The 27097-nt window shown below is 44.8% G+C and overlaps 1 protein-coding gene across 1 annotated transcript in view; it reads right to left on the bottom strand.

Moving 5' to 3' along the window:
• Nucleotides 1-27097, bottom strand: part of CSMD2 (CUB and Sushi multiple domains 2) — a 241716-nt gene that overhangs the window by 191948 nt on the left and 22671 nt on the right. Inside the window, exon 3 of the mRNA XM_041479143.1 lies at nucleotides 15598-15710. Within this exon, the coding sequence (XP_041335077.1) occupies nucleotides 15598-15710 (113 nt within the window). The remainder of the gene's footprint in view (nucleotides 1-15597; nucleotides 15711-27097) is intronic.

The following is a 27097-nucleotide window of genomic DNA, read 5'->3' as shown; positions in this document are numbered from 1 at the left end:
AAAGAGGGAAAAGTGCTCTGGATTCTGAATGGGTTATTTGGAACCCATTTTCCCAAGCTTTTATTTTTTACCCAGCTTCTTTTTTCCCCTCAGCTTTTGTGCAAAGCTGAAAATATCCAGCCACGCCACGCTGCCTGTTTGTGGAATAACATCGGAGCTGCCAAATCCCCTCCCTGCCCCCTGCACTCCCCAGAAAAGCAGAAATGTGCTTTTCTCTCCCAGTTTCTGGCACCCGCAGCTCTCTGCGACTGAATGAGCTCATGTTTTATCCCTGAAAAGTGCTCCCGGCGTTCCATGGGATTTGTTGGGATGGCAAACAGCTGGATGTGGAAGTTTGGCCCAGCAGAGAAACACCTGGATTTGTACATGTGAAAAATGTGTATTTTATGATTGGCTTTCCGCAAGTATTAAAATGAATGTTGTGTGTGTTATGTTAGAAAGTTATGCTGTGTTAATTTTCTCAAGTATTAAATTAACTATTAAATACTGTTTTAGGTTATAGCATAATGTTAAAATAGAAACTATGCTATGTAAGATATTTGGTTAAGAAAGGACTTGCACCAGATAGACGCCACAGGACACCTAAATCTTTCAGAAAAAGGGAATTGATTGCTCCCTTATCAGCAGAAAACTAACTTCTTCCCACCTCGCTCAGACAGGAGTGGCGTTTTTCACAGTATATATTAATACATGTATTTAATACATTCATATAGGGAGATTATATGTTTATTTTATTGGTATATTTATCTAATATCTATTTAATATATTAATATTAAATATCAATTTAACATTACTATATCAAATAGAATATTAATATCTATTCAACATTACTACATAAATATGTATTAAATAGAAATAATATCTATTTAAATAATAAATATAAATAATATCTATTTAATATATAATGTCTATTAATATATTAATGTATATCTGATACGTTAATATATGCAGTTTATATGCTTACTTATTAGATGTAAAGATGATGAATATATGAATATACTCACTATATAATTATATATCAATGTATAATATCTAATATATTAATATAGAAATAGATAATGTATTAATACATTATCTACACTATATAAATATTTATTATAATAATATAATTTTATATTGCAGAATTCGTATAATATATATTATCCTATATTTTAATAAAATTTTATTTCTATTATTTAATTATTTATTATTATATATTAATATATAATAATAAATATTATTATTTAAAAATATATTTTTAAAATATATATATTTTAAAAACATATATATAAATATAATAATAATAATTTTAAAACATATATGTTAAAAAATATATTTTTTAAAAACACCTCTCAGATTGTTTCTAACCCCAGGGTGGGAGTGGGGAATATTCCAGGTGTCCTGTGCAGATGAATTCACTTTTTTCCCCTTCATTTTTCCCCAGGAACACAAAGCCAGGCGAGTTTCTGTGTCCAGGGATGGATGGAGCAGTTGGACAAGTGAGGAAAAGCCCAAATCCTCAGGAGAAGCTTTTCCCTGAGTTTTGCTGGTTGCTCGGGGGGATGTTTTGATATTTTTTTTTCCTTATTTTCTCCCTTTTTTCCACAGCAGAGGAAGGTCCTTAACTCCCTGCCTGTCACACCTCAGGCTGGCAGCACAATTTGAGCTGGAAAAGCCAAAATTCACCTTCCACAGCAGCCTGGGCTGAGGGGGTTTTGAAAAATATAAATTGTTGGGATTTGTTGGGATTTGTTGAATTCATGGAAAACCCACAGGACACCAATCACCTTCACTTAATCCCTATTAAACATCCCCAAAATCCTCCCCTGGGAAATGATCAGCACGGAATTCCACCCCTGGAAGCCCAATCTAAACCCCAACAGGAGGAACTTGATGGCAGAGCCAATAAAAATTCCCATTTAAAGGAAATTAATGCCTTCAATAACACATTTGAGTCCCCACCTCTTGCATAAATTAAAGGTCACGCACTCAACTCTTCCAAACTCAATTATTCCCCCCCTAATTAAGTTTATCCAGGACATTAAATGGGCAAATCAAACTGAAACCATCCCTCTTGACCAGCTGGAGTTGGAATGATGATGAACAACGACGTTCACTGCCCAGAAAATGAAAATATTTCCTAAAAGCCTCATTTTTCCTGATGGCCACTGATTTGCTGTTGGAAGGTTCAGGATATTCCAAATTCCCTTTCAGGAGATGTTAAATTTTATCCCTTTCAAGTGGGCATCGCTCCTATCAGCCCTCCACATCTGCTAATTAAGCACTCTTCAGTAATTAAAGTTCTGGCAGTAAAAAAAAAAATGAAGAATTAGGAGGTGATCATTAGGGATTAAACACTCCCAGCAGAAAGGGGAATGTGGAAAAGCTGATTTGCAGGAAAAAATTGGGATCTGTTGTAGTTTTCTGCACAAAATTGGGGAATTTGCAGGAAATTTTTCTGATTTTGGTGAGTTTTTCAGTTTGTTGCTGAAATTATTGGAAGGTGAAATAACTGAGTAATTATGGCATGTTTAGTTCAGCTTTTCAATTTATTTGGAGTTGTTGGATTTCCTGTTGTTTTCCACCAGTTTTTACCAGCATCTACAGCAATAAAAAAGCCTTTTCCAAGGCATGGAAAATTTAAAAAAAAATTTTAAAAAATTTTAAAAAATTAATAATAATAAAATTTATTCTCAAAAAATTGCAGAGTTCCTGTTCATGGTTAGAATTCCCTGATTTGTCACCTAATCCCAGCCAGGAGTAAGGAGGGTTTGGGTCACTTCATCTTCCAAATCAGCTGAGATCTTGTTGGGTTTGAAAATCTGAATTGTGGGATTGGGAAACATGAATTTTGGGCTTTGGAAATCTGAATTTTGGGCTTTAAGGAAATCTGGATCATGGGCCTTGGAAATCAGAATTCTGTGCTGTAAAAATCTGAATTCTGGGCTTTAAAAATCTGAATCCTGAGCTTTTATTTCCCTCTTGACATGTTGTGCTCAGTAATCCCATTTCCTTTTTTGAGCTGCTCCTGAAATCCCCACCAAAGTGGGACAAATTCAAGCACCAAAATGGGAAAAATTAAGCACCAAAATTGTCCAAATTCAAGCAGTAAAACTGGACAAATTCAGCACCAAAATGGGCTAAATTCAAGCACCGAAATGGAAAAATTCAAGTAGTAAAATGGGCTAAATTCAAGAACCATAATGGGCCAAATTAAGCACCAAAATGGACCAAATTAAATCACCAATATGGGCCCAATTCAAGCAGTAAAATTGGACAAATTCAGTATCAAAATGGACCAAATTCAGCACCAAAATGGGAAAAATTCAAGCACCATAATAGGCCAAATTCAGCACCAAAATGGACACAATTAAAGATCCAAAATGAGCCAAATTCAAGCAGTAAATTGGACAAATTCAGCATCAAAATGGGAAAAATTCAAGCATCACAATGGGCTAAATTCAGCACCAAAATGGACCCAATTAAAGAACTAAAATGAGCCAAATTCAAGCAGTAAATTGGACAAATTCAGCACCAAAATGGGAAAAATTAAAGCAGCATAATGGGCCAAATTAAGCAACAAAATGGGACAAATTAAAGCACCAAAATGGGCCAAATTCAGCACCAAAATGGGAAAAATTCAGCACCAAAATGGACCAAATTCGAGCTCCAGGGGTCCCCCCGTGGCCCCTGCACTGTTTTTTCCCTCTCCTCCCTCACCCAGGAGTGGCAGCTCCTTCACTGCAAGTGTCACTTGAATTTGCTTAAATGCTTTAATAGAGCCTCCTCTTTGCACGGCGCTGATTGGGCTCATTTGCATATGCAAATCACACGCCAATAGGAGACACTTAATATTCCTTCGACTTCATTTAGGGCTGCAGCAAACGTGGGTCAATATCTGAGGGAGGGGGGCTTGGGGCTGAGTCAGCAAATGCTAATTAGCTCTGCTGCTTCCAAGCCTTAAAATCAATTAGTGGGATATTAAGGCAGACTGGCTGGGAGCTCATTGAAGTAATAAAAATCTTTTGTGTGGCAAAAAAAAAAGAAAAAAAAAAAAAGGAAGGTTTGACTCTTCCTTCCCTGGAGAGTTGGTGAGTCTGGGATCCTGATGGGGAGAAAATCATCGGGCCCTGGAATGTGGCTCTGGGGGGAAAAGCAGGAAAATCCAAAATCCACACGGATTTCAGTGGGATTTTTCCCACTGCCCTCCTTGGAGCAATGGGAACACTCAGGGACCTGGCTCTGCTGGGCTGGATTGGGGGGAAAAGCAGGAAAATTCCAAATGCACACAGATTTCAGTGGGAATTTTCCCTCTGCCCTCCTTGGAGCAATGGGAACACTCAGGGACCTGGCTCTGCTGGGCTGGATTGGGGGGAAAAGCAGGAAAATTCCAAATGCACACAGATTTCAGTGGGAATTTTCCCTCTGCCCTCCTTGGAGCAATGGGAACACTCAGGGACCTGGCTCTGCTGGGCTGGATTGGGGGGAAAAGCAGGAAAATCCAAAATCCACATGGATTTCAGTGGGATTTTCCCCTCTGCCCTCCTTGGAGCAGAGAACACACAGGGAACACACAGGGACAGCAGGAGCAGCACATCCACAGCCACCAAACCCTGACTGGGAGGGAAAAAGCAGGAAAATCCCAAATCCACATGGATTTCAGTAGGATTTTTCCCTCTGCCCTTGTTGGAGCAATGGGAATAGCAGGAGGAATGGGAGCAGCACATCCACAGCCACCAAACCCCAGAATCCCCAGTGATTCCTGGTCGCTGCCATTCCCAGGGCAGGCATTCCAGGATTTTACAGCTCCAAAAATCCCACTGAGCACTCCAGGAGCAACACCACGAGCTGAATTCTGTGCCCTAAAAATCTGAATTGTGGGCTTTGAAAATCTGAATTGTAGGCTTTGGAAATCTGAATTGTGGGCTTTGGGAATCTGAACTCTGGGCTTTGAAAATGTGAATGCTGGGCTTTGGGAATCTGCACTCTGGGCTTTGGGAATCTGAATCCTGAGCTTTTATTTCCCTGTTGATGTGTTGTGCTCAGTGATGCAGCCCCCAGGAGCTGCAGCACCAGCTCAGCCCATCCTGCACCTCAGGAAATCCACTGGATCCACCCCAAAATCCAGGTGCTCCCACCCTGAGGAATCCTCTGGATGAGGTGACTCCATCAGGAAGATGCTTTGGAATCACCAGCTGAGAGTCACAGGCTCACCCCACCCCAAAGGAGAGGCACAGGCAGGAAAATCCATGGAAAATGAACTTTTAAGGTGTTTCCCCTCACCCACCCCACGGATATTTGACCTTGGGAACTCATGGGAAGCTCTTGGATCCAGAGCCAAGCTCAGTGGACAGCCCCATTCCCACCTTCTGTCCCTTTTCCCACCTAAGGAAGCGTTGGTTCATGAACAAGACTCCCAAATTCCCAGGGAAATCCAGCTAAATTACCAGCACAGCTGAATTTCCATTTATTTCTCCACTCTCTAATCAAGATTTTTGCTTTACGAGTGCCTGAGCACCTGCTGCAACCCCGAGCTCATCACCCTTGCTCGGGGCAGACACCTGGCTGGATTTTACATCCCAAAATTTATTGGACATGATGGAGCAGCACTCACACAGCTCCTGCCAAGGCTGGCAAAAATAACTGCATCACCCCTGCCATGCCAATTTGCCATTCCCTCTTCTGGCAAGGCTGGAGAGGCACTGCCTGGAATGTGCTTGTGACCAGGAGAACAATTCCAGCTCTGTTCAGTCCTTTTTGTTCCGGAGCAAAGTGGAAATAAACAGCTAAATAGGATTTAAAAGGCAGCTTTGGGTCTCTCAGGTGGCTTTCTGCGCTCTGGGAGTTGTCCAGAAAACAGCAACTGCCCTCTAAATGCTGCAGGAGGAGGGTTTTGGGTCTTTTTGACCCAAACCAAGGTTTTTATTCACATCAGTTCTCCCAGTGCTGGCACAGACGTGAAGCACCAGCAGGAATTCAGGTTAATTTGGGATAAAAAGCCCAGGTGAGGGATTCTGACCAACCAGGTGCTGTTTCTCCCTCCAGATTCCCATCCACGTCACTGCCAGGGAATATCTGTGCCAAATCCTTCATTTCCAACCCACGGCACATGGAAATGGACCAGGAGCTGCAGGTTGAGAACACGGACAGGGTAAAAAATTCCCCATGGAAAACCTGCTCAAGGCAAACCTGTTGCCAACCAAATGTTTCACATGAGGTGGAAAGCACTTAATTGGGGACAGAATCAATGCAGGGCTATGCTTGAAATCTAATTATCCATCTCCTCTTGCAGACACTGCCCTGTGTAGAACAGCCCTGGCACTCAATAGTATTGACAGTCCTGCCCTGCTCTCCTGGTTTTCCATGGAATCCAGGGGCTGATACCCTGCAGAAAAAAAAAGCAAATTAAAGTTCCTGCGCTGGCACATCCCAAAATCCAGGATTTTATGGCCTGCCAGGCTGTTTACTCCATGGCTTTATCACCACAAGCTGTGAAGGGCTACAAACTTTATTTTCTTCATTGAGCACAGCTCAGGAGAAGGGGTGGGAAAGATCCAGTGTGGATATTCAGGATATTCAGGAATCATTTCCCCACTTTCCAAACACCGCGGGATGTCAGACAGTCCTGAAACTCAGGAGGAATTTGAAAGCAATAAAATTGTGGGAAGCTGATAAAATTGCCTGAGCTGAAGGTTCTGGGCAGGTATTGGGATGGAATTATTCCCTGGGAGGAATAATAATTCCACCCCAATAAAAAAATTCGTCCTCTGGGATGGAATTCCCAGAGCAGCTGGGGCTGCCCCTGGATCCCTGGATTGCCCAAGGTCAGGTTGGAGCACCCTGGGATCGTGGAATGGGATCAGTTTGGAACCCAAACCCGACCCAAACCATTCCAGGACTCAAATGGGAACTTCCCATCAGCATTCCGAGCTCATCCTGCATTCAGCTCTTGATTAATATGGGAAATTGGGAACTCCCCCTCAATATCCACAGCAGAATGTTTGGTTTTGTTTGTTTGCTTTTGTGGGGTTTTTGTTTGCTTTTGTGGGGTTTTTGTTTGCTTTTGTGGGGTTTTTGTTTGGTTTTGTGAGGTTTTTGTTTGTTTGGCTTTGTGTGTTCTTTAGTTTGGGTTTTCTGTTTGATTGGTTTTTAGTTTGTTTGGGTTTGTGGTTTTTAGTTTGTTTGGGTTTGTGGTTTTTAGAATTGGGAACTCCCCCTCAATATCCACAGCAGAATGTTTGGTTTTGTTTGTTTGCTTTTGTGGGGTTTTTGTTTGCTTTTGTGGGGTTTTTGTTTGCTTTTGTGGGGTTTTTGTTTGCTTTTGTGGGGTTTTTGTTTGCTTTTGTGGGGTTTTTGTTTGGTTTTGTGAGGTTTTTGTTTGTTTGGCTTTGTGTGTTCTTTAGTTTGGGTTTTCTGTTTGATTGGTTTTTAGTTTGTTTGGGTTTGTGGTTTTTAGTTTGTTTGGGTTTGTGGTTTTTAGTTTGGGTTTTTTGTTTGGTTTGTGATCTTTAGTTTATTTGGGTTTGTGTCCTTTTTTGTTTGTGGTCTTTATTTGGGCTTGTGGTCTTTAATTTGGGTTTTTTGTTTGTTTGCTTTTGTGGGGATTCAGTTTGTTTGGGTTTTGTGGATGTTAATTTGGTTGGTTTTGTGTCTTTTTAGTTTGTTTGGTTTGTGGGTTTTTAGATTGTTTGGCTTTGTGTGTTCTTTAGTTTGAGGTTTTTGTTTGTTTGGGTTTGTGTCTTTTCAGTTTGTTTGGTTTGTGTTTTTTAGTTTGTTTTGTGTCTTTTTTGTTTATTTGAGTTTGTGGTTTGTAATTTGTTTGGTTTTTGGGTTATTAGTTTGTTTTGGTTTTGTGGATATTTTGGCTGGTTGGTTTTGTGGGTTTTTAGTTTCTTTTGTGGGTGTTTCATTTGTTTGGTTTTGTGGCTTTTTGTTCATTTGGGTCTGTGAAATTTTAGTTCATTTGGATTTTGTTCATTTCAGTTTCTGGGATTTTAGTTCATTTGGGTTTCTGGAATTTATTTTATTTAGGTTTGTGGGATTTTAGTTCATTTGGGTTTTTGGAATTTACTTTATTTGGGTCTGTGGGATTTTAGTTCACTTGGATTTGTGGATTTTACTTTGGTTTGGCTTTGTTTGCTTTGGGTTTTCCTCCACCAAGGACAGTCTCAGCCTACCAAACCCAGAAGCTCATTTGGGCAACTTCTGGACAAAAATCTCAATTACTGAGTCCCCAAAGCCAACAAGAACTCCAAGTGATCCATCAACAGAGCCAAACCCCAGCTGGGAAAAGGGAGAAATGCAGCAGCGACATCCCAAAAAAATCCCAGAGCCAGGAATGCTCCGAGAGGGACGGAAGCAGCAATAAAAATACAATTTAATTGTATTTTCTCCATCTGTTTGCACAACTCTGCAAAGAGCCTGTGAAGAATGAGCCCAGTATTTATTTCCAAACAGCTCCAGCTCCTCGGGGCTGTTTCCCTCGGGATTTCAACGCCTCTAATTCCTGAAAATGAGCAGTGTTCGTGCAGCCCTAATTGCTCCTTTTCAATCAGTGCTTGCAGAGAGAATTTGGTGCAGCTGCCATCCACGTCTTGGGAAGGGAAATTTTCAGCCCCTGGAATTCCTCAGGGATCCACAGGGCCCTGCTTCCCCCCAGGAATTCCCACTGAATTCTGCTTTTTGAGGGGGAAAAAATCCAGACCACCAACAAAAACCCCGCCCTAAAATTAAAATTTTAAGTTACAAAGAGGAAGGTTCCTAAACAAAAAAAAAGCATTTTTTAGTATTTTACTTGAATATTTGTGTATTTTATGTTTATACATCTATTTAAAACAGGCACTTTCTGGTTTATATCCCTTTGTATTCCTTTAAAAAAAGGGCCCTGCTTCCCTCCAGGAATTCCCACTGATTTCTGCTTTTTGGAAGGGCAAAAATCCAGACCACCAAAGAAAAAAACCCACCCTAAAAGTAAAATTCCAAGTTCCATAGTTGAGTATTCCTAAAAAAATAGCATCTGACATTATTGCATCCCTCTATTTTTACAGAGCCCTCTTCGTTTATATTTTACTTAAATATAGGTGTATTTTATATATATTTCTATTTAAAATTTTATTAATTTTTTCATATTTGTTTTTATCTATATCCCTTTAAAATATTTCCCCCTATATTTATATATAAAATATATATACAGCTTATATTTTTAACATATATATTTATATATTTACATATATATATATAATTATATATACCCCTATATATATATATATATATATCCCTCTTCTACAGATAGATTTATAAATTGTGTCCTGACAAGGAAATAAATGAAAATACAACCCCATGCTCTGCTTGACAAGGTAGGAATTGCCCCAAAGTTGGATTTGGGAAGTCTTTCCCAACCCAAACACTTCCACGATTGTGTTTTTCCTTAAATCCCTTTTTATTTGTCACCCTCTGCTCTAACACAGCACCCAGAGGTGGTGATTTCATAATAATTGAATTTACTTTAATAATTTAATCTTCTTTTATCCTTTCATTAGTGATCAAATAAACCACCTGCTCTGCACCCCTGCTTTATTTATTATTTCTGTGGAATTTGTGTCACTTTTCCTCTCAGTGTCTCAAACTTGCCTGATTTATTTGAAGTCAGCTCTGAGTGAATTCCTCAGCAAGGAGAGCAATTAATTCCCTTTGCAGTCCAGCCTCACACATCTTCCAGAATAAGCAAAAAAAAATGGGTATTTCTACATTTTTAGGAAGATTTTTTTTTCACCAGATGAGGCTGTCAACATTCAAATCCCAGTCAAATTTAACTGGGATTATTTATAACTGGCTCCAAAATTTCTGCAGCTGAAAGGAAATTCAGGACTCCACAGCTGGGTTAGGGCTGGGGAAAAAAAAATCCTTTAGTGAGAAAAGAAGGAAAAATCCCCCAGTCTGAGGGTGAGCGGGGCTAATTAGGAAATCATGTTGAATTCAAGGGACAGTAAACAGGGAAAGAAAACAAATTTAGGGATGCTAAAAGCATGAAAGCACTTAATTTCAATATTTTCTAAATGAGACGTGCTGAAACGGAGCTCCCTGAACTGCTGGTGTTTCCTAGAAGCTCGTAAGTAAAGAAATTACCTTGAGATCAAAGCATTTGATTGAAATGGAAATGAAATCCTCTCTGTTCTCCCAATTCCCCAAGAAAAAGCTGACAGGTTTTCACTCCCACTGGTCCTGCCGTGGCTGCCCTCAGCTCTTTTTCCACACCAGCCACTAAATCCAGATTTGTGCTGACCCAAGCCCCTCTCCTCTCCCCAGATGGGATTTTGGGGGGTCCATTCCCAGATTTTCAAGCCCCCCAGCAGCTGCTGCATTTCTCCCTTTTCCCAGCTGGGGTTTGGCTCTGTTGATGGATCACTTGGAGTTCTTGTTGGCTTTGGGGACTCAAAAATGGAGATTTTTATCTAAAAGTTGCCCAAATGAGCTTCTGGGTTTGGTAGGCTGAGACTGTCCTTGGTGGAGGAAAACCCAAAGCCAAACCAAAGTAAAATCCACAAATCCAAGTGAACTAAAATCCCACAGACCCAAATAAAATAAAATCCCATAAACTCAAATAAACTAAAATCCCACAGACCCAAATGAACTAAAATCCCACAAACCCAAACAAAATAAATCCCACAAGCCCAAAAAAATCCCAGAAACTGAAATGAACTAAAATTTCACAAACCCAAATGAACTAAAATCCCACAACCCAAATTAAGTAAAATGTGCCCCCAGGAACAGGAATTCCCACAACAAGGAATATCCTGAGTTTTTTGGGTCACTTGGGAATTGCCAACCCTGCAGGGTGAGGTGGAGCAGAACCAGGCGGTGCAACCCAGGAATGCCCAGGGAACACAAATTCCCAGGATTCACAGAATTCCCAGAATGACCAGGTTGGAAGAGACCTTCAAGACCATCGAGTCCAACCCAGCCCCAACAGCTCAACTCAACCCTGGCCCCCAGTGCCACATCCAGGCTTTGTTAAACACACCCAGGGATGGGGACTGCACCACCTCCTGGGCAGAACAAACACCTTGGGAATGCCCAGGGAACAACCCAGGAATGCCCAGAGAACACTTTGGGAATGTCCAAGGAACCAGGAATCCCTTGGAATGCCCAGGGAATATAAACACCCCAGGAATGCCCAGGGAACAAAAACACCCTGGGAATGCCCAAGGAACACAAACACCCCAGGAATGTCCAGAGAACACCTCAGGAATTCCCAGGGAACACCTTGGGAATGTCCAGTGAACACAAACACCCCAGGAATGCCCAGGGAACACTTTGGGAATGTCCAAGGAACACACCAGGAACGCCTTGGAAATGCCCAGGGAATACAAACACCCCAGGAAGGCCCAGGAACACTCCAGGAATGCCCAGGGAACACCCCAGGAATGCCCAGGGAACACTTTGGGAATGTCCAAGGAACACAGCAGGAATGGCACCAGGAATCCTTTGGAAATGGCCAGGGAATACAAACACCCCAGGAATGCCCAGGGAACACCCCAAGAATGCCCAGGGAACACAAACACCTTGGGAATGCCCAGTGAACACCCCAGGAATCCCTGGGAACACCCCAGGAATGCCCAGGGAACACTTTGGGAATGTCCAAGGAACACACCAGGAACGCCTTGGAAATGCCCAGGGAATACAAACACCCCAGGAATGCCCAGGAACACCCCAGGAATACCCATGGAACACAAACACCCCAGGAATGCCCAGGAACACCCCAGGAATGCCAGGACGTGGCCGTGTCCCCACCCAGGCCTCACCCTGCCCTCCCCAGCAAGGCAGGAAATGTTCAAATGTTCTCTGCTCACACCAAGCTCAGCAGATGCATCCCCATCACTGGGAATGTTTTTGTGCCACTTTGATGCCTCCAGCTGTACTTTCTTCCTGTCCTCTTTTAAAAAAAAAAAAAAAGTTCCTGAGAGCTTTCGTTGCCAATTTTAAAATTCTGTTTCTTTTGGTGCATTTCCCAACGATGGCTCCGAGGGAGGAGGAGAATAATGAAATAATGAGGGGGCTTTGATGGCAGATCACAGCAGAGCCATTTACTGCAGGATTCTGATGCACTGCTCTGCCTTTAAACGGGAATTATCCCTCACTGGCTCTTCCCTGAGTCACAGATTCCCCAGTATGGGGATTTTGGAAAGAATTTGAATGAGTTACAGACGGGACTTGTGAGTTTTCAGATGATGTGATTTGTTCTTCTTATCTTCTGCACAGGCAGGAAGGGTGAGTTTGGCTCACATTGTTACAGCGTGGGTCAGAAGGTCACAAGACCCTTAGTCAAAAAACTTTTAAAGGATTTATTGACCAATAAAACACTGCCAACAAGGATGTTTGTGTTTCTGACCCAGTCCTTAAATATTTCATCTTACGGACCCATGCTACAGTGCTAGCCAATCATGCCATGGCACACAAACCCACAGCACTGCATTCTAAACCCCGTGTTTACCTTTGTAATTAATATCATTGTTTCTCTATCTTAAACTCTAAAACTCTAAACTTTCCTCTTCTTAACTTAACCTGTCTCTGCTTTAAACTACAAATCCACATTCTCGCTTCCAGCACCTCAGTTTGGGAGCCTTTTCCAAGGTCTCAGATCAAATCCTGAGTTTAATTCTAAGCTTTGGTTTACAGTTCTGAGAATTCCCTGCATTTTGGAATCCAACACCCAAGGAACTGAAGCAGCACTCCAGCAGCAACCCCAACTGCATTTATCACCTCCTTCAGCCTTAATTAACACCCAAAATGCAAATAATTTGCTTTGGGGCAGGCTCAGGGTTGTATTTCAGCAAGTGAGCTCCTCTCCCACCCTCAAAATAAAACTCTGATTTATGCCAACGCTCTCTCTGTCACTCTGGCGCAGGTAAAGTTTTAAATACATTTATTTTCCCCCTCAGTTACAGCCCTGAAAGCCTCCTAATCACCAGTCAAATAAACCCCAGATTGTTTCAGATGTGTGTGACTAAAGGGCAGCCCCGGCGCCAGCCTTTGTACAAGATTTCCTGAGGCATCAAGGTAATAAAAGAACATTACAAAGTGTACAAGGAGCTGTGTGTAAATGCCAAAAAATGAACTGGAAATGTCAAGAAAGTGCAAAAGCAGCTGCGTGTCCTCTGCCCCAGGATTTGGGAGTGACGTGTCTCACACAGAGACTGGCAGATGTTCCAGCAGAGGGGCTGCAAAGGGGAGAATCTGAACAAATTGGGAACATTTGGGGGGAAAATAAAGCAGTTTTGCAAATGGATTTGTCTTTCCTCCCATGGGTGCTGAGCTCACCTGTCCCAGAATCCTCACCTGTCCCAAAAGCTTCCCCTGTTCCAAAATCCTCACCTGTACCAACATCCTCACCTGTCCCAAAATCCTCCAGTCCCAAAAGCTTCCCCTGTCCAAAAAGCTTCACCTATCCCAAAATCCTCACCTGTCCCAAAAGCTTCACTTGTCCCCACATCCCCACTTGTCCCAAAATCCTCCAGTCCCAAAAGCGTCCCCTGTGCCAAAATCCTCACCTGTCCTGACATCCTCACCTATCCCAAAATCCTCACCTGTCCCAAAACCTTCACTGTCTCAACGTCCTCACTTGTCCCAAATGTTTCACCTGCCCCAACATCCTCACCGGTCTGAAAAGCTTCACCTATCCCAAAAGCTTCACCTGTCCTAACATCCTCACCCGTCTAAAAGCTTCCCCTGTCCCAAAATCCTCACCTGTCCTGAAATTCCCACCTATCCCACAAGATTCACTTGTCCCAAAAGCTTCACCTGTCCCAAAACCTTTACCTGTCCCAAAATCCTCACCTGTCCTGACAGCCTTACTTATCCCAACATCCTCACCTGCCCCAAAATCCTCACCTGTCCCAAAAGCTTCACTTGTCCCCACATCCTCACCTATCCCAACATCCTCACCTGCCCCAAAATCCTCACGTGTCCCAACATCCTAACCTGTCCCAAAAGCTTCACTTGTCCCCACATCCTCACCTATCCCAAAAGCTTCACCTGTCCTAACATCCTCACTTGTTCCAAAATCCTCACTTGTCCCAAAAGCTTCACCTGTCCCAAAACCCTCACCTGTCCCAAAATCCTCACCTGTCCTGACATCCTCACCTGCCCCAACATCCTGCCCTGTCCTGCCAGCCCCCACAGCCTCCCCAGTGACCCCAACCCTGGCAATACCAGAGCTGCTCCCTGACCCTATAGGGACGAGTGGGACAATCCTGGGACCAGCTCTGACCCCACAGCTGCCCCCACTGCGCCCCTGCGAGCTCTGATGGCTTCAGCACCAAGAAACCCCCCCCAGTGCCTCGAGGCAGAGCAGAGAATGAGGGAATTTCAGCAGAAAGTGGAGGGGATTTGAGCAGAATTTAATTGTCAAGAGCAGGAAATGCTGCGAGGCTCCACCATCACCTCAGTGAAGCATTTCCCTGGCTGAATGTCTGGGGTAATTGGCCAGTTGGACTCATTACCAACAAGTTTTCAGCCTTAATGATAATTTTAGGGACTCAAGGTAAAAAAAAAAAAAACCAAAAACATTTATGGGGAACTGAGCAGCATTTTAGGTTCAGTAATCAACAGCCGTGTAAGCTGCATTTTAACATGGTTAATTTGTCATTCCCCCAGCAGCACCACGGAACATCCTGACATGACTTCCACTATAAAACAGCTTTTTCCAGATGTCCAAGGGTTCCTCTGCCCCAGGTTTGCAGCTTTCACACACAACCCTTCACCCCCACAGCCACTGGGCATCACTGATGGCACAAACACAGGGTGAGCTCAGGGCTGGGGGAGGCAGGGGCAGGGAAATGCAAAATAACAAATGGGTGAGGAGAATGCAAGGGAAGTGCAGTAAATCAAATCTCCTGGTGCCTACATGGACACTGCTCCTGGAAATCAGCCCCACATTACTGAGAGGAATGAGAAACTGGCGGATAAAACCAGCACTGAGAGAGAAAAGAAACAATGGGAAGGATTGGTGAATGGGAAAAGATATTTGCCTGTACAAATAAAATTTAGGTTTGCTGATAAATGGAATTGGATATTGAAAGATGAAAGAAACAATGGGGAAAACCCTAAATTCCATTAGAATTAAAAATTAAAAGGAGGGTTATACATTAGAGGGGAATCTTGGGGATCAGGTGTTCTGGGAAGTCTGAACCTCTCAAGTACCTCAGAAATGGGGAAAAAGTGAAGAGAAATGCAGCTGGGAAATTGGGATAAAAAGGAGGCTGAGTCCTCCAAAAATTGGAGAGATCCCAGGGGAATGCCCCGTGGCCTCTGCCTTTATTGGAATAAAGTAAAAGGACTCCTCTGTCTCTTTTTGGACATAAATCTCTGATGTCTGTGGATTAATTCTCCTGACATTACCCACCCTTCCCAGATACTCCAGGGAATTCAGCCAGAGCACACTTTTAACAAAAAAAAATCCCACTCTGCTGGAAGGAACCAGCAATTTAAATGCTGAAAAAAAAAAATTTAAATTACACAACAATGAGGCAGAGCTATCCAGATCCTGGTGCAGACTCTGCAGCTCAGTTTCCCACCTCCCAAGCCCAGTTCAGGTGCAATTCCAGCCCCTCCTGGACTCACCCTCGTAGCTGGCCTGGAAGCCTTGGGCACTCACGGCGTAGTCACTGACGAGCCACAGGGACAGCACCAGGCCAGTGCTGACGATGGGAGCGGGCAGCTGGAATCCTGTCAGCCTGGAAAAAAGCCACACAAGGTCAGTTCCACCAGGAAAAACCCACAGCAAGGTCAGCCCCAGCAGGAAAAACCCACAGTGAAGTCACATTCAGCAGGGAAAGCCCATAAAAGGTCAGCCCCAGCAGCAAAAACCCACACAAGGTCAGTTCCACCAGGAAAAACCCACAGCGAGGTCACATTCAGCAGGAAAAGTCCACACAAGGTCAGTCCCACCAGGAAAAACCCACAGCAAGGTCACACTCACAGGGAAAAACCCACAGCATGGTCACACTCACCATTTCTGACCTGGCAAAAAGCCCACACAAGGTCACATTCACCAGGAAAAACCCATAGTGAGGTCACACTCATCACTGCCCTACAAAAACCCACAGCATGGTCACACTGACCACTTCTGACCTGAAAAACCCACAGCAAGCTCAGTCCCACCAGGAAAAACTCACAGCAAGGTCTGCCTCAGCAGGAAAAACCCACACAAGGTCAGTTCCACCAGGAAAAACCCAGACAAGGTCAGTTCCACCAGGAAAAACCCACAGCAAGGTCACACTCACAGGGAAAAACCCACAGCACGGTCACACCACTGCTCTACAAAAACCCATAGCATGGTCACACTCATCACTTCTGACCTGGGAAAAGCTCACAGCAAAGTCACACTGACCAATTCTGACCTGAAAAACCCACAGCAAGGAAAAACACACAGCCAGGTCAGCCCCAGCAGGAAAAACTCACACAAGGTCATACTCACCATTTCTGACCTGGCAAAAAAAAAAACCCACAGCCAGGTCACACTCACCAGGAAAAACCCACACAAGGTCATTTCCACCAGGAAAAACCCACACAAGGTCAGTTCCACCAGGAAAAACCCACAGCAAGGTCACACTCACAGGGAAAAACCCACAGCACGGTCACACCATTGCTCTACAAAAACCCATAGCATGGTCACACTCATCACTTCTGACCTGGTAAAAGCTCACAGCAAAGTCACACTTACCAGGAAAAACCCACAATGAGGTTGCACTCACCACTTCTAACTGGAAAAAACCCACACCAGGTCACATTCATTGGGGAAAAACTCACACCAGGTCACACCCAGCATTGCTGCCCTACAAAAACCAGGAGTGGGGTTGATCCCATCACACTCCTGGAGGAGCTCAGAGCTCCTGAACACCTGGGACAGCCTGAGAGCAACAAATCCTGGGCTTTTCCCACCTTCTGCCTGCCCACAGGAACTGCTCCTGTAATTTTTCAGAGTTTTCCACAGTTTTTCACAGGTTTTCTCTACTCCTGTGGTTCTTCACTGGTTCTGTCCCAAACCCCTCCCTGGTCACCAACACCTGCCCTGGGACACTCCACAAACCCAGCCCTGGGATGCTGGAGCAGAACCCACCCCATGGGACAGAGATTTTGGGGTGCTGAGTGAGCCCAGGGCTTTGTTCAATAATGTTAAAATGTTTTGAGAACCTTGGAGTAAAAATCTGACTGAAGTGTTCTACAAACTGCACTAAACTGAACCCAAAAAACAGGCAAAAAATGGATGTTAACAACTAAATAAACCTTCAGAGTGGTGCCTCCAGAGTGTCTGACATGGAAAAGGCTGGAAGGTTCTAGGAATCCTCCCCAGTCCAGCATCAGGACAAGGATGGGGGTTTTATGTGGGCACAGATCCAAAATGTACCAAGGGATGGTTCCCACCTCCTCCCTGAGGTAAAAATCCAAGCTCACAGCCAGGAAATTGCTGCACCAGAGGGTCTGGGAGCTGCACTGCAGGAATTCCCAGGACATGGGCACAAATCAGAGTGAAGAGAAGAAAATAAAATTGGACAAATCCAGGAAGTCCCACCTGCTCCCCTTATGGACTCACAGCTAAATGACAACTGATTTTATTATAAAAACCTGTTTATTACTGATTTTCATTAATCCCAAACACAAACCCTTGGTGCTGAGCCATCCCCAGACCAGCCTGTTGACCAAAATTACATTTTTACAACTTCCAAAGCTCCTCACACTTGGCCAAGGGGATTCCTGGACAGATTTCCAGTTTAAAGGATTCCCACAGAGGACTTCTGCCTGCCATTACTGGGGCCAGGAATTCAGGAGCAATCCCTGAGCAGCCCCAAACCCAGACTTTTATAAACCACAGGAGCAGCAGGAACTGAAGGAATTTGGTATCATTTGGGATCAAGAGTGCTCAAAGGATCACAAGGGCAGGAGTAGCATGAGATAAACAGGAAAAAAAGAGAATTTAAAGCTTCTTAAGCACACTCTGAGGTTTATCCCACGTAGAGCAGCCAGACTTTGTGCCAGGGGGGCAAAGGATCACCCGTGACACAAAGCTCTCTGCCCCTTTAGGAAATACCTGTAAATGTTATTTCATTCAGGGTGTTTCCTCTCTTCACACAGAATGAAAAGGCACCCACAGAACAAAACCAAATTTGGGGAGGGGGTTTAAATTTAAATTGAAAATTCTCTGAGCACCCAGCCCAAGCAATTCCTGCTCAAAGTCATCACCAGCCCCTGAGACAGAGAGGGAACTTCCCTCCTCTTCTCTCTGCCTCTCATTGAGCAAACTTAAATATTATTTCACACACATTTGAGCTCTGACTGATGAGAGCTGACAGGCTCTGCCTGAGAACTTTATTGAAGCAAAAATTCCAGTTATTGGCAGAGCTCACAGAGTTGCCAGCCCATGATTTAAGTTTTAATGTCAGCACAGCAGCACTGACCAGCCCTCAGCATAAAATCCACGGACTGGACAAGCTGGAAGGACAATTGCTCCTGTTTATTAACAATCAGAGCTTCCAGGAGCCAGAAGGATTCAGTTTTTACTGTGCTGAGTGGAAGTGTCATTGTTTTTATTAATTAATTTGGCAGTTTAATTAGAGTGGCCTGCTGAAACATCCATGCACTTAAAAGAAAAATCCAGGAAATGCCTGGACCAGCTTTAATAAAAGCAGAACCTGCTGATTTATCTTCCCCTGATCAGCCCATACCATCACCCAGGAACTTGTTAATGCCTTTCATTCCCCAGAGTGGATCTGCTCCCTCTGAGCTGAGCTTTTTGCATCGTGGATTCTGCTCACAGCCCCTGTGCTAAGAGGATCCCACTCTGCAGATGTTGCTTTTAATTCAGGGCAACAGGAACATGTCCTTTACCTGTAAGGAAGAGCTGCTCTCCCCCAGGAGTCACAGGAATTAAGTGTTACCTGAAACAACACTGCCCTGCAGCATTTATTCCAACACAACTGCTGTTTTCTACTAACAGGGCTTTAAAAGAGAAGTTCCTGTGCACGAGGGCATGAAATTGTCACTGAGCTTGTTCTCAGAGCCCACACTGACTGGAGAGACAATTTCCAGGGGAGCCTCTAGAGATTGATAAAGCCAAGCAGCTCTGACCCTCAGAGGTTCACTCGTGTGTCCCCACCAAAGGCACCAAACCCCACTCCCCACACACCAAAAATCCCCTCAGCCCACAGAACATCACAGGTGGCTCCACTGAAAGCAAACTGAGCCAGGAGGGAGCAGGAAATGCTGCTGCAATCAGGGAAATACCTGTGCAGCACCTCCAGCTCTGCCCCACAGCCCTCCCTGGCTGCTCCTGCAGGGAAATCCTGCCCTGGGAACGAGCTGGAGCTGCTCCTGCTTCTCACTGAAATCACAATAAAAGCCACTTCTCCTCTTAAGCCTCCAGCCAACTCACACAACTGCTTTTTTTTTCTTCTCTGATGTCCTTGTCTTGTCCAAGGCAGCATCCCCTTGAAGAACAATCATTTACCATGGCCATGTTCAAAACCTCAGCTCTGCTGTTGCAAAGCCCCAGGACAGCCAGCATTGGCAGGAATCCCTGCTTGGTAACTGCTCTCCTGCCTTCCTCCCTAAATCTGCACCCCAGAGAGATTTAAAGCAGGGGAAAGGCAGACAGAACATGGAATCATTCCCCACCAAACAGCAAGTCTGACATCGCTGATCTTCAGGGCAGCAACCACAAAAAACACTCACTAACAAGGCAAGGAAGCAGCAAACTCCACTCCTTGTTTTTATGGAGGTGAGGGCAGTAATAACAGCAGGAATAATCATATTCCATTCCTTCTGTACCTCTAGCCAAATGGATTATTGAGTGATTATCCCCTTAACGTGCTCGGAGCCAGTGCTGATTGTGTGAGATCTGCAATGTGTTTTTCATTGGCTTAATTTTGCTCCTGCAGCGAGGAACCAAACGAAACCAGCGCCAGAAATGCCACTTGATAAGCTTGCCCTTGCAAAAAAATCAATATATCCAAACAAATCAACACAGAAATCCTCTGCTCTGTTTGCATCCCTCGTGCTCTGTTTCAGGTGTGCCACGGACGCTGCAAGTCTGCCTGGTTTGGCTCCCAACTTGCAGCAGGACAGGAAAAATCAGTTTTGGGAGAGTTGATGGCAGTGAAAAGCATCTTCCACACGGGAGAAACCTCACCTGCCATGGAGCTCAGCCTGGATGGGAAAAATCCCAGAATCAGGGAGGCTGGAAAAGCCCTCCAGGACCATTGAGTCCAAGCTGTGCCCAATCCCCACTTTGTCCCCAAGTGCCACCTCCAGCCCTTCCTTTGGATGCCCCTCCAGGGATGGGCATTCCAAACCTCCCGGGGCAATGCCTGACCACTCTTTCCATGGAGAAACTTCCCCTAAAATCCAATTTAAACCTCCCCTGGTTCAACTGGAGGCCGTTCCCTCTCCTCCTGTCCCTGTTCCCTGGCAGCACAGTCTGACCCCCCCGGCTGTCCCCTCCTGGCAGGAGCTGTGCAGAGCCACAAGGTCCCCCCTGAGCCTCCTTTGCTCCAGGATGAGCCCCTTCAGGAGCTCCATCAGGAGTTTTCCAGCCTTCCCTGGGCACTCTCCAGCCCCTCTGGAGCCCTCCAGTGTGCCAGCACTGATGGAAAACTGCCCCGTGCCCCCCCGAAAGGAGCTGAGCCCAGCCAGAGCCCCCCTGGCTGCTCTGCTCAGCAGCTTCAAGCCACACCCGAACATTTCTTCTTCCCCCAAACCCCAACACCCAGGCAGGACCCCCCAGGCCTGTTCCAAGCCCCCTCAGCTCCATCTGTTGCACATTTGCCATCCCTTGGATGCAGCACGGCCGCGCTGACGCACTTGGGGAGTGCAGGTGCCATAATTAAAGCCCAGCCCATTATTTTTCTGGTAGGATGCCCACCATCAGCTCAGGCTGCAATCAAAACAGTTATTGCAGCTGGCAATCCAGCAGCCTTTAAAGCATAAATGCTGGAGAAGTGTCTCAGAACATCTAATGAAAATGCACTGGATTGTGTCATTTAACCCAGCATTAAATTACAGCACCCCAGAGCTCGGTGAGCTTTTTCTGCCTGTCATTTAAAGGCACCTATTAGGGAAAATTTCCCATCAAATGAGGCACTCTCCTTGCTGTGTGCAGGGTAAATGACAGCAGCCTGGCACCCCTGCACCATCCTGGGATAATGATCCTTGCAAGGCAGGTGGGAGGGAGGGGATGCTGCCCCTCTGCCCAGCCCTGGAGGGCTTGTCCAGCTCTGGATCCTCAGCACAGCAGGGCCAGGAGCTCCTGGAGTGCTGCAGGGCTGAGGAAAGGCCTGGAGCAGGAAAGGCTGGGGCTGAGGAGATGCTGAGAGGGGCCCTCAGCCCAGGGGCTGCTGCCTCAGCCTCTCTCACACATCTCATCCCTTCTCCTTCCTGCAGAACTTCCCCTTGCCCGTGGCTGTGGATAAAAGCCACCCCTGAGCAGCCAGCTCACTTCTCCTGGCATTTCCTCAGGCTTGGCTGGAGCAGGAATTTTCCCCCATCAGTGGCTCTGTTAGATTTTTCCCTGTATTTATTAAAGAAAAACACAATTACAGCGAGATGTCAGCTTTTTTCCAGAGCCCATGGACACGAACGCTCTCATTAATCATCAAAAAAACAAGCAGAGCATGATCTGAGAACACTCCCAGCTCCCAAATGCTGCAGACACTTAAAAGGCAGCTCTGTCCTCCAGGCACAGCTCGCTGGTGTCACTGAGATAGTTGTCCTTTCATTTGCAGCCCTGCAAGGCTGAAATGATGCTCCGGACCAAAAAAAAATCAACTCTCAACCAACTTAAAAGGATCCTGCAGTGACACAAGAACAGCTCCCAGTTGGATTTAGCCAAGCTGGTGGAGGGATTTGTGCTCAGAGCCCAACTGCTTTTGTTTGGGAGTCAGGCACAGAACAAACACCTGCACAGGAGTGCTTGGATCTGCTCACATTTCACTCCCATGGCCACTCTGATCCCATCCCAGCTGCTGGAGAATTGATTCCAAACCAGTACAATCCACTGGTTCTGACATCCACTATTTTTGTTTTTCTTACCACGCCAGTTAACAAGCGAAGGACAAAAAACCTCAGTTTTTTCTGTTCCTTGACTTCTCCCAGTGCCATAAACACCAACAATTTTCTCAGGAATTGTATCCAGCACAGCTCTCAGTCTCAGGAATCAGCTGCACCTCCCTCCCTTGCCCAAGCCAAGCACAATCCATCAAGGCCCAGGAGCCCTTTGCTTACCTCTGACACTGACAAAGCTTCATTAACCAACACGGGCTCGGGGGACAGTGACAGAGCTCATAAATCCCAGCCTGGATGGATTTCTCCACTTGTTTAAAGCAGGGTTTGGGTCAATTCCCACTAGAAAAGTGTTATTTATAGAGCCCAGAGCCAGCACAGCCAGCTCAGATATATGAGGCCTTCATGGCTCAGGCTGGGGACAGGTACTGAGCATCAAATTTCAATAAATTTGATTTTCCATGCAATGCAATGGACTGGGAAGACCACGGAGTTGGATGTGATTTATTGTTTTTCTCACATTCCTTCCATGCTCGTTTTTCCAAGATTTCCTGGCACTGCAGTGGGATTTTGTCCCCTCTGCCCTGCTCAGGTGAGACCCCACCTGCAGAGCTGCCTCCAGCCCTGGGGTGGGAGTGGGGAAGGTGTTCCTGCCCATGGGATGAGCTTTAATTCCCTTCCCACCCAAACCCTTCCACAATTCCATGAAATCCAACTGTGGCACCTCCATTCTCAGCCTCGTTATGACAAACCAAGAGGAAGAAAAAAGACAAATTCACAGGAAAGTTCATCAAATCTCAGTCACCCCCTGGCAAATCCGAGCTGACATTCTGGGTAAACAAAGACAAGTTTGGATACAGCCCAAGCACGGCTCAGCAGCTTCAATTCAGAACTTGGCAGATTTGGGTTATTTCTGTCTTTCTTCAAAAAAACCCCAAAAAAACCAAAAAAAAAGAAAAAAAAAAAGGCAAAAAAAAGCAAAAAGGAAAAAGTCACCATGGGTGTGAAATGGGAAAAATAAGTTCTTGGAACACCCTGGAAATCACAGAAGGTTTGTTTATTGCTAAACACAGGGCAAGGGGGGACACAAGGAGCAAGTGCTGCCACACTGGAGGTGTTGGGATCACCCCGGGCTCCCAGCAGCCCTGCAGAGCAGGAATGCAGAGTCCTGCACGACAGGAACAAGCGTCTGACACAGCCTGAAAGGAAAAAGAGGCAGGATGGAGAGGCTGTCAGGCCAGCAGCTCTCTGGGATTCTGGGATTTCACAGCAGGGAAAGCTGAGAAGGATTTGCCCAGGGAGCAGAGCAGCTCCTGGGCTCCGGGCAGGACGGATCCCTGCTCCTGGGAGGGATTCCAGCACATCCCTGTGCCCCACACCCTCTGCTGCACTGCCCTGCCCATGCTGGCACCAAACCCCACAGAGGGCAGTGCCACCACCCTGCTCACTGACTCCAAGGCACGTTATTTTGGAATAATTTTAACTATTATTTGGTTCTGTATTAAGTCAAGAGATTTTTGGGACAGGTTCTTACAAGCAGGGCCAGACTGGAGCCACCTCCTGTCACAGAGCAATGTGTGTAGTAATAAATGTAAAAGTAATTATTCATAATAAATAAAATAAAATAAAATAGTAACACAAATAAAATAAAATAAATAAAATAACATAAATAAAATAAAATAAGATAAAATAAAATAAAATAGTAACTAAAATAAAATAAAATAAAATAAATAAAATAAAATAAAATAACATAAAATAAAATTAAAATAAAATAAAATAAAATAGTAACATAAATAAAATAAAATAAAATAAAATAATAAAATAAATAAAATAAAATAAAATAACTAAACTAAAATAAAATAAAATAAAATAATAATGTAGCAATAATTTAAGCAATCTCTTCAGAGACCCTGCCTGTGTGTCTCACCTCAGAGGTGTGAGCAGGTCCTTTAACCCCTAAACCAGGACAAAACCTCTTCATCCCCATCTCTGAAGAGGCTGCCAAAATATCCCTGCCAAGGTTCCTCCTGAGCCTACAACATTCCCCACGGTGCCAGGGAAAAAGCTCCCACTCTGATTGAATCAGCTGCTTTTATCACTCCTCCTGATGCACCCTCTGCTAATAAATATGGAAAAAGTGAATTGAAATTGCAGAGCCCTGCTGCAGTTGCATTAACTCCATTACCTCTCCCAGACTTTCAGCTCCAGTTTCATCAATTATCCTGCAGACAGAGTTTAAACACTCAGCACTTCCTCAGAACAAAACAGGGACTCTGCTGAAGGGTCCTGGAGCTGCTGGAGCAGCTCAAACATGCCTCTTCCCAGAGAGAAAAACACAAATAAAGTGGATTTTATCCTACACAGCAGAGAACATAAATTTAAGTGGGGTTTTGTTGTGTTTCTTTTCCCATGGAGTTAATGGGAAGCGACAAAAGGCTCTGCTGAGAGGGAGGTGGGGCTCGGATGTTTACTAAAGGTGACAAAGGATTTAGCTGGCCCGCTGCTTTATTTATCCTTCTCCTTAGCAAAAAAGAACTGTAGTCACCTTGGAGACATGAGGCAGTGACAAAGGAATATTGCACTGGACCAGAGGTGACTCAACACAAACTCCTGACACAAGCTCTGTGCATTCCCAGCTGACAAGTGCTGCTTTTCCAGGAATTTCTTTACCAGGACAGAACCCCTGGATTTTTTCTTTACCAGGACTGAACCCCAGGAATTTCTTGACCAGAATTGAACCCCGGGATTTTTTCTTTACCAGAACTAAACCCCAGGATGTCGTTTCACCCCAAATTTGCATCTCTGCAAGCCACAGGAACACTGGGGGAACTCTCTCCTCCCTTTGTCCCTTCCTCTCCTCCTCCCTTTTGCTGTTTTTAAGATCAAAAGCTTTGTGCTCTTGATTGGTAATTAAGTACAAGTCACCCAGGCTGCTTTTTCAAAGAGTAATTAAAAGGTTATCAATAGAACATGCAAGGTGCAGGTAATTAGGTCAGCCCAGAGATAACTGCTCTTATCACAAGGATCACATCTTTTCCGAGTTCAAACCAAATCCTTCAACTTTCAGTCAATTAAATACGGCCCAAGACGTGGTTCTGAACTGCTCACACAGCAGATTGATGGCAATCCTTCTCCTCACTGTTCAGCCACTTGTTAGGAAGAGGGATGAGGATCTGGGAGCAGCTTGAGGAGACACGGTGAGATGTGGGACGTGAGCTGCAAGGAAAAAAAAAACCAAAAATCTGATTTTCTAAGCTGACCACTTCCATTTGGAGTGTAAATTCAGCAGGTCTCACTGGGAAAACAGAATTAGGGAGCTACAAGGACCGACACACAGGGAGACTGTAAATGTGTTTTCCCTGGGTCTGAGAACAAGCTCAAAGCTTCAAATCAGGGAACTTGCAAGTGATTTAAGACTCTCACATTAAAGGGGTCCTGCAAATTACTGGCAGATGAAAAAGCTGGGGCAAGCCACGTGGTTCTGTCGTTGCCCACTCTGGGGATGCCGTGGAACAAGAGCCTGACACAAAGAGGTGCAAGTCTCTCCCAAATCCCACAGCAATCTCAGAGCCATAAATAACCCCAAGAATTCAAATTGTAGTCAGGTCTGTGCTGAGTTTCTGAGGCCAGCACAGTGGGAAGGCAATCAGGAAGGGAACCTGATTGGAGCGACCTGGGAACAATGCCACAATCACAAGGCACAATGGGAACTGGGCAAAGACTGTTCTGGAATAACTGCAGGGCTCCACAGGACTCCCTGATCCCACAGCAGCTGGGAACTTGGAGGAAGAGGATGTAGGAAGAGTCTGGTCTGGTGGAATGAGCTCAAGAGAAGGGGAAGTCCTGGACATGAAGCAAATCTTGATGTCCCTCATCAAGGAAAACTCTGCAGCCACAAATATAATTATTATTAATATAATAATTATAATATACAGCTCTCAGGTTTCACAGAAAATTCCCCCACAGTAGTTCCTGCTGAAAGCCAGGAGCTGGGAAAATTCCAGTGGACAAGGAGGAATGGGTTCCAACTGAAAAAGGAGAAATTTAGGTTATATGTATGGAAAAAATCCTGCCCTGTGAGGGTTGGGAGGCCCTGGCACAGGTTGCCCACAAAACCTGTGGCTGGCCCTGGATGCCTGAAGTGTCCAAGACCAGGCTGGAGCAGCCTGGGATGGTGGAAGGTCCCTGCCCATGGCAGAGGATGGAATGAGATGGAATTGAAGTTCCCTTCCAACCCAACCCACTGCAGGATTCTAAAAACCCGATGATTTGAGAGAAGCTGGAATAGCAAAGACTTGGAAACGAGCTCTGATTTTAGCAAACAAAGCAAAGTCATGGCACTGAGAGATGACAACAGCCCTGGATGTCTAAATTAAGGCACTGAAACCCATTTAATATTCACGTCCTCATCACAAACACGCAAGGCAAATTCCCTAATATCCAGTAAAGCTGTTTATTAGCAAATGCCTCATTGGATTAGGGCTGCTCTTATTCTATTAGGGAACCTTCACACCACATTAAATTGCAAGACAAGAGGGTGTTTGCCAGCACATGATGAACACAACATTAACCCCTTCCCAGGAAGTCCTGGAATGGTCTGGGTTGGGAAGGACCTCAAATGCATCAGGGATGCTCAAAAATAGAAGTTTGGGAGGGGAAGAGGCAAAGAAATCCAGTTGTCCCTTCTTTTCCCCTTGCTCACAGCTCATTTTGGGTGAGCTCTGATGAGTGACACGTGGCCATCCATCTTCAGGGATGCACCTCGGTGATGAATGGAGAACATTTGGAGAGCAGGCAGGAAAAAAAAGCAAAATTGATGGCCATGAGAAAGAGAAAAAAGGGAGAAAAAAGTAACCCAGTGTTAGGCAACAGTTAAGAGTTTAATGAGGTGAGATTGATACACCAGAAATAATACCTGGGGTCTCCTGAGGTGGAAGGGACCCACAAGGATGAGGGGACACCCCAGCAATCCCACGCTGTGCAAGAACCTTGCCCAAACACTAAAACTGGTGAACAAGGAGATGAGACATGAAACAGCCCAAAGGAGCCAACTCCAGGTTTAAAGTTG

This window comes from Pyrgilauda ruficollis, unplaced genomic scaffold (assembly GCF_017590135.1).
Source record: "Pyrgilauda ruficollis isolate IOZ18807 unplaced genomic scaffold, ASM1759013v1 scaffold48, whole genome shotgun sequence".
Taxonomy (NCBI): domain Eukaryota; kingdom Metazoa; phylum Chordata; class Aves; order Passeriformes; family Passeridae; genus Pyrgilauda; species Pyrgilauda ruficollis.
The sequence above is the reverse complement of the archived record's forward strand: the minus strand, read 5'-3'. Positions and strand labels throughout refer to the sequence as shown.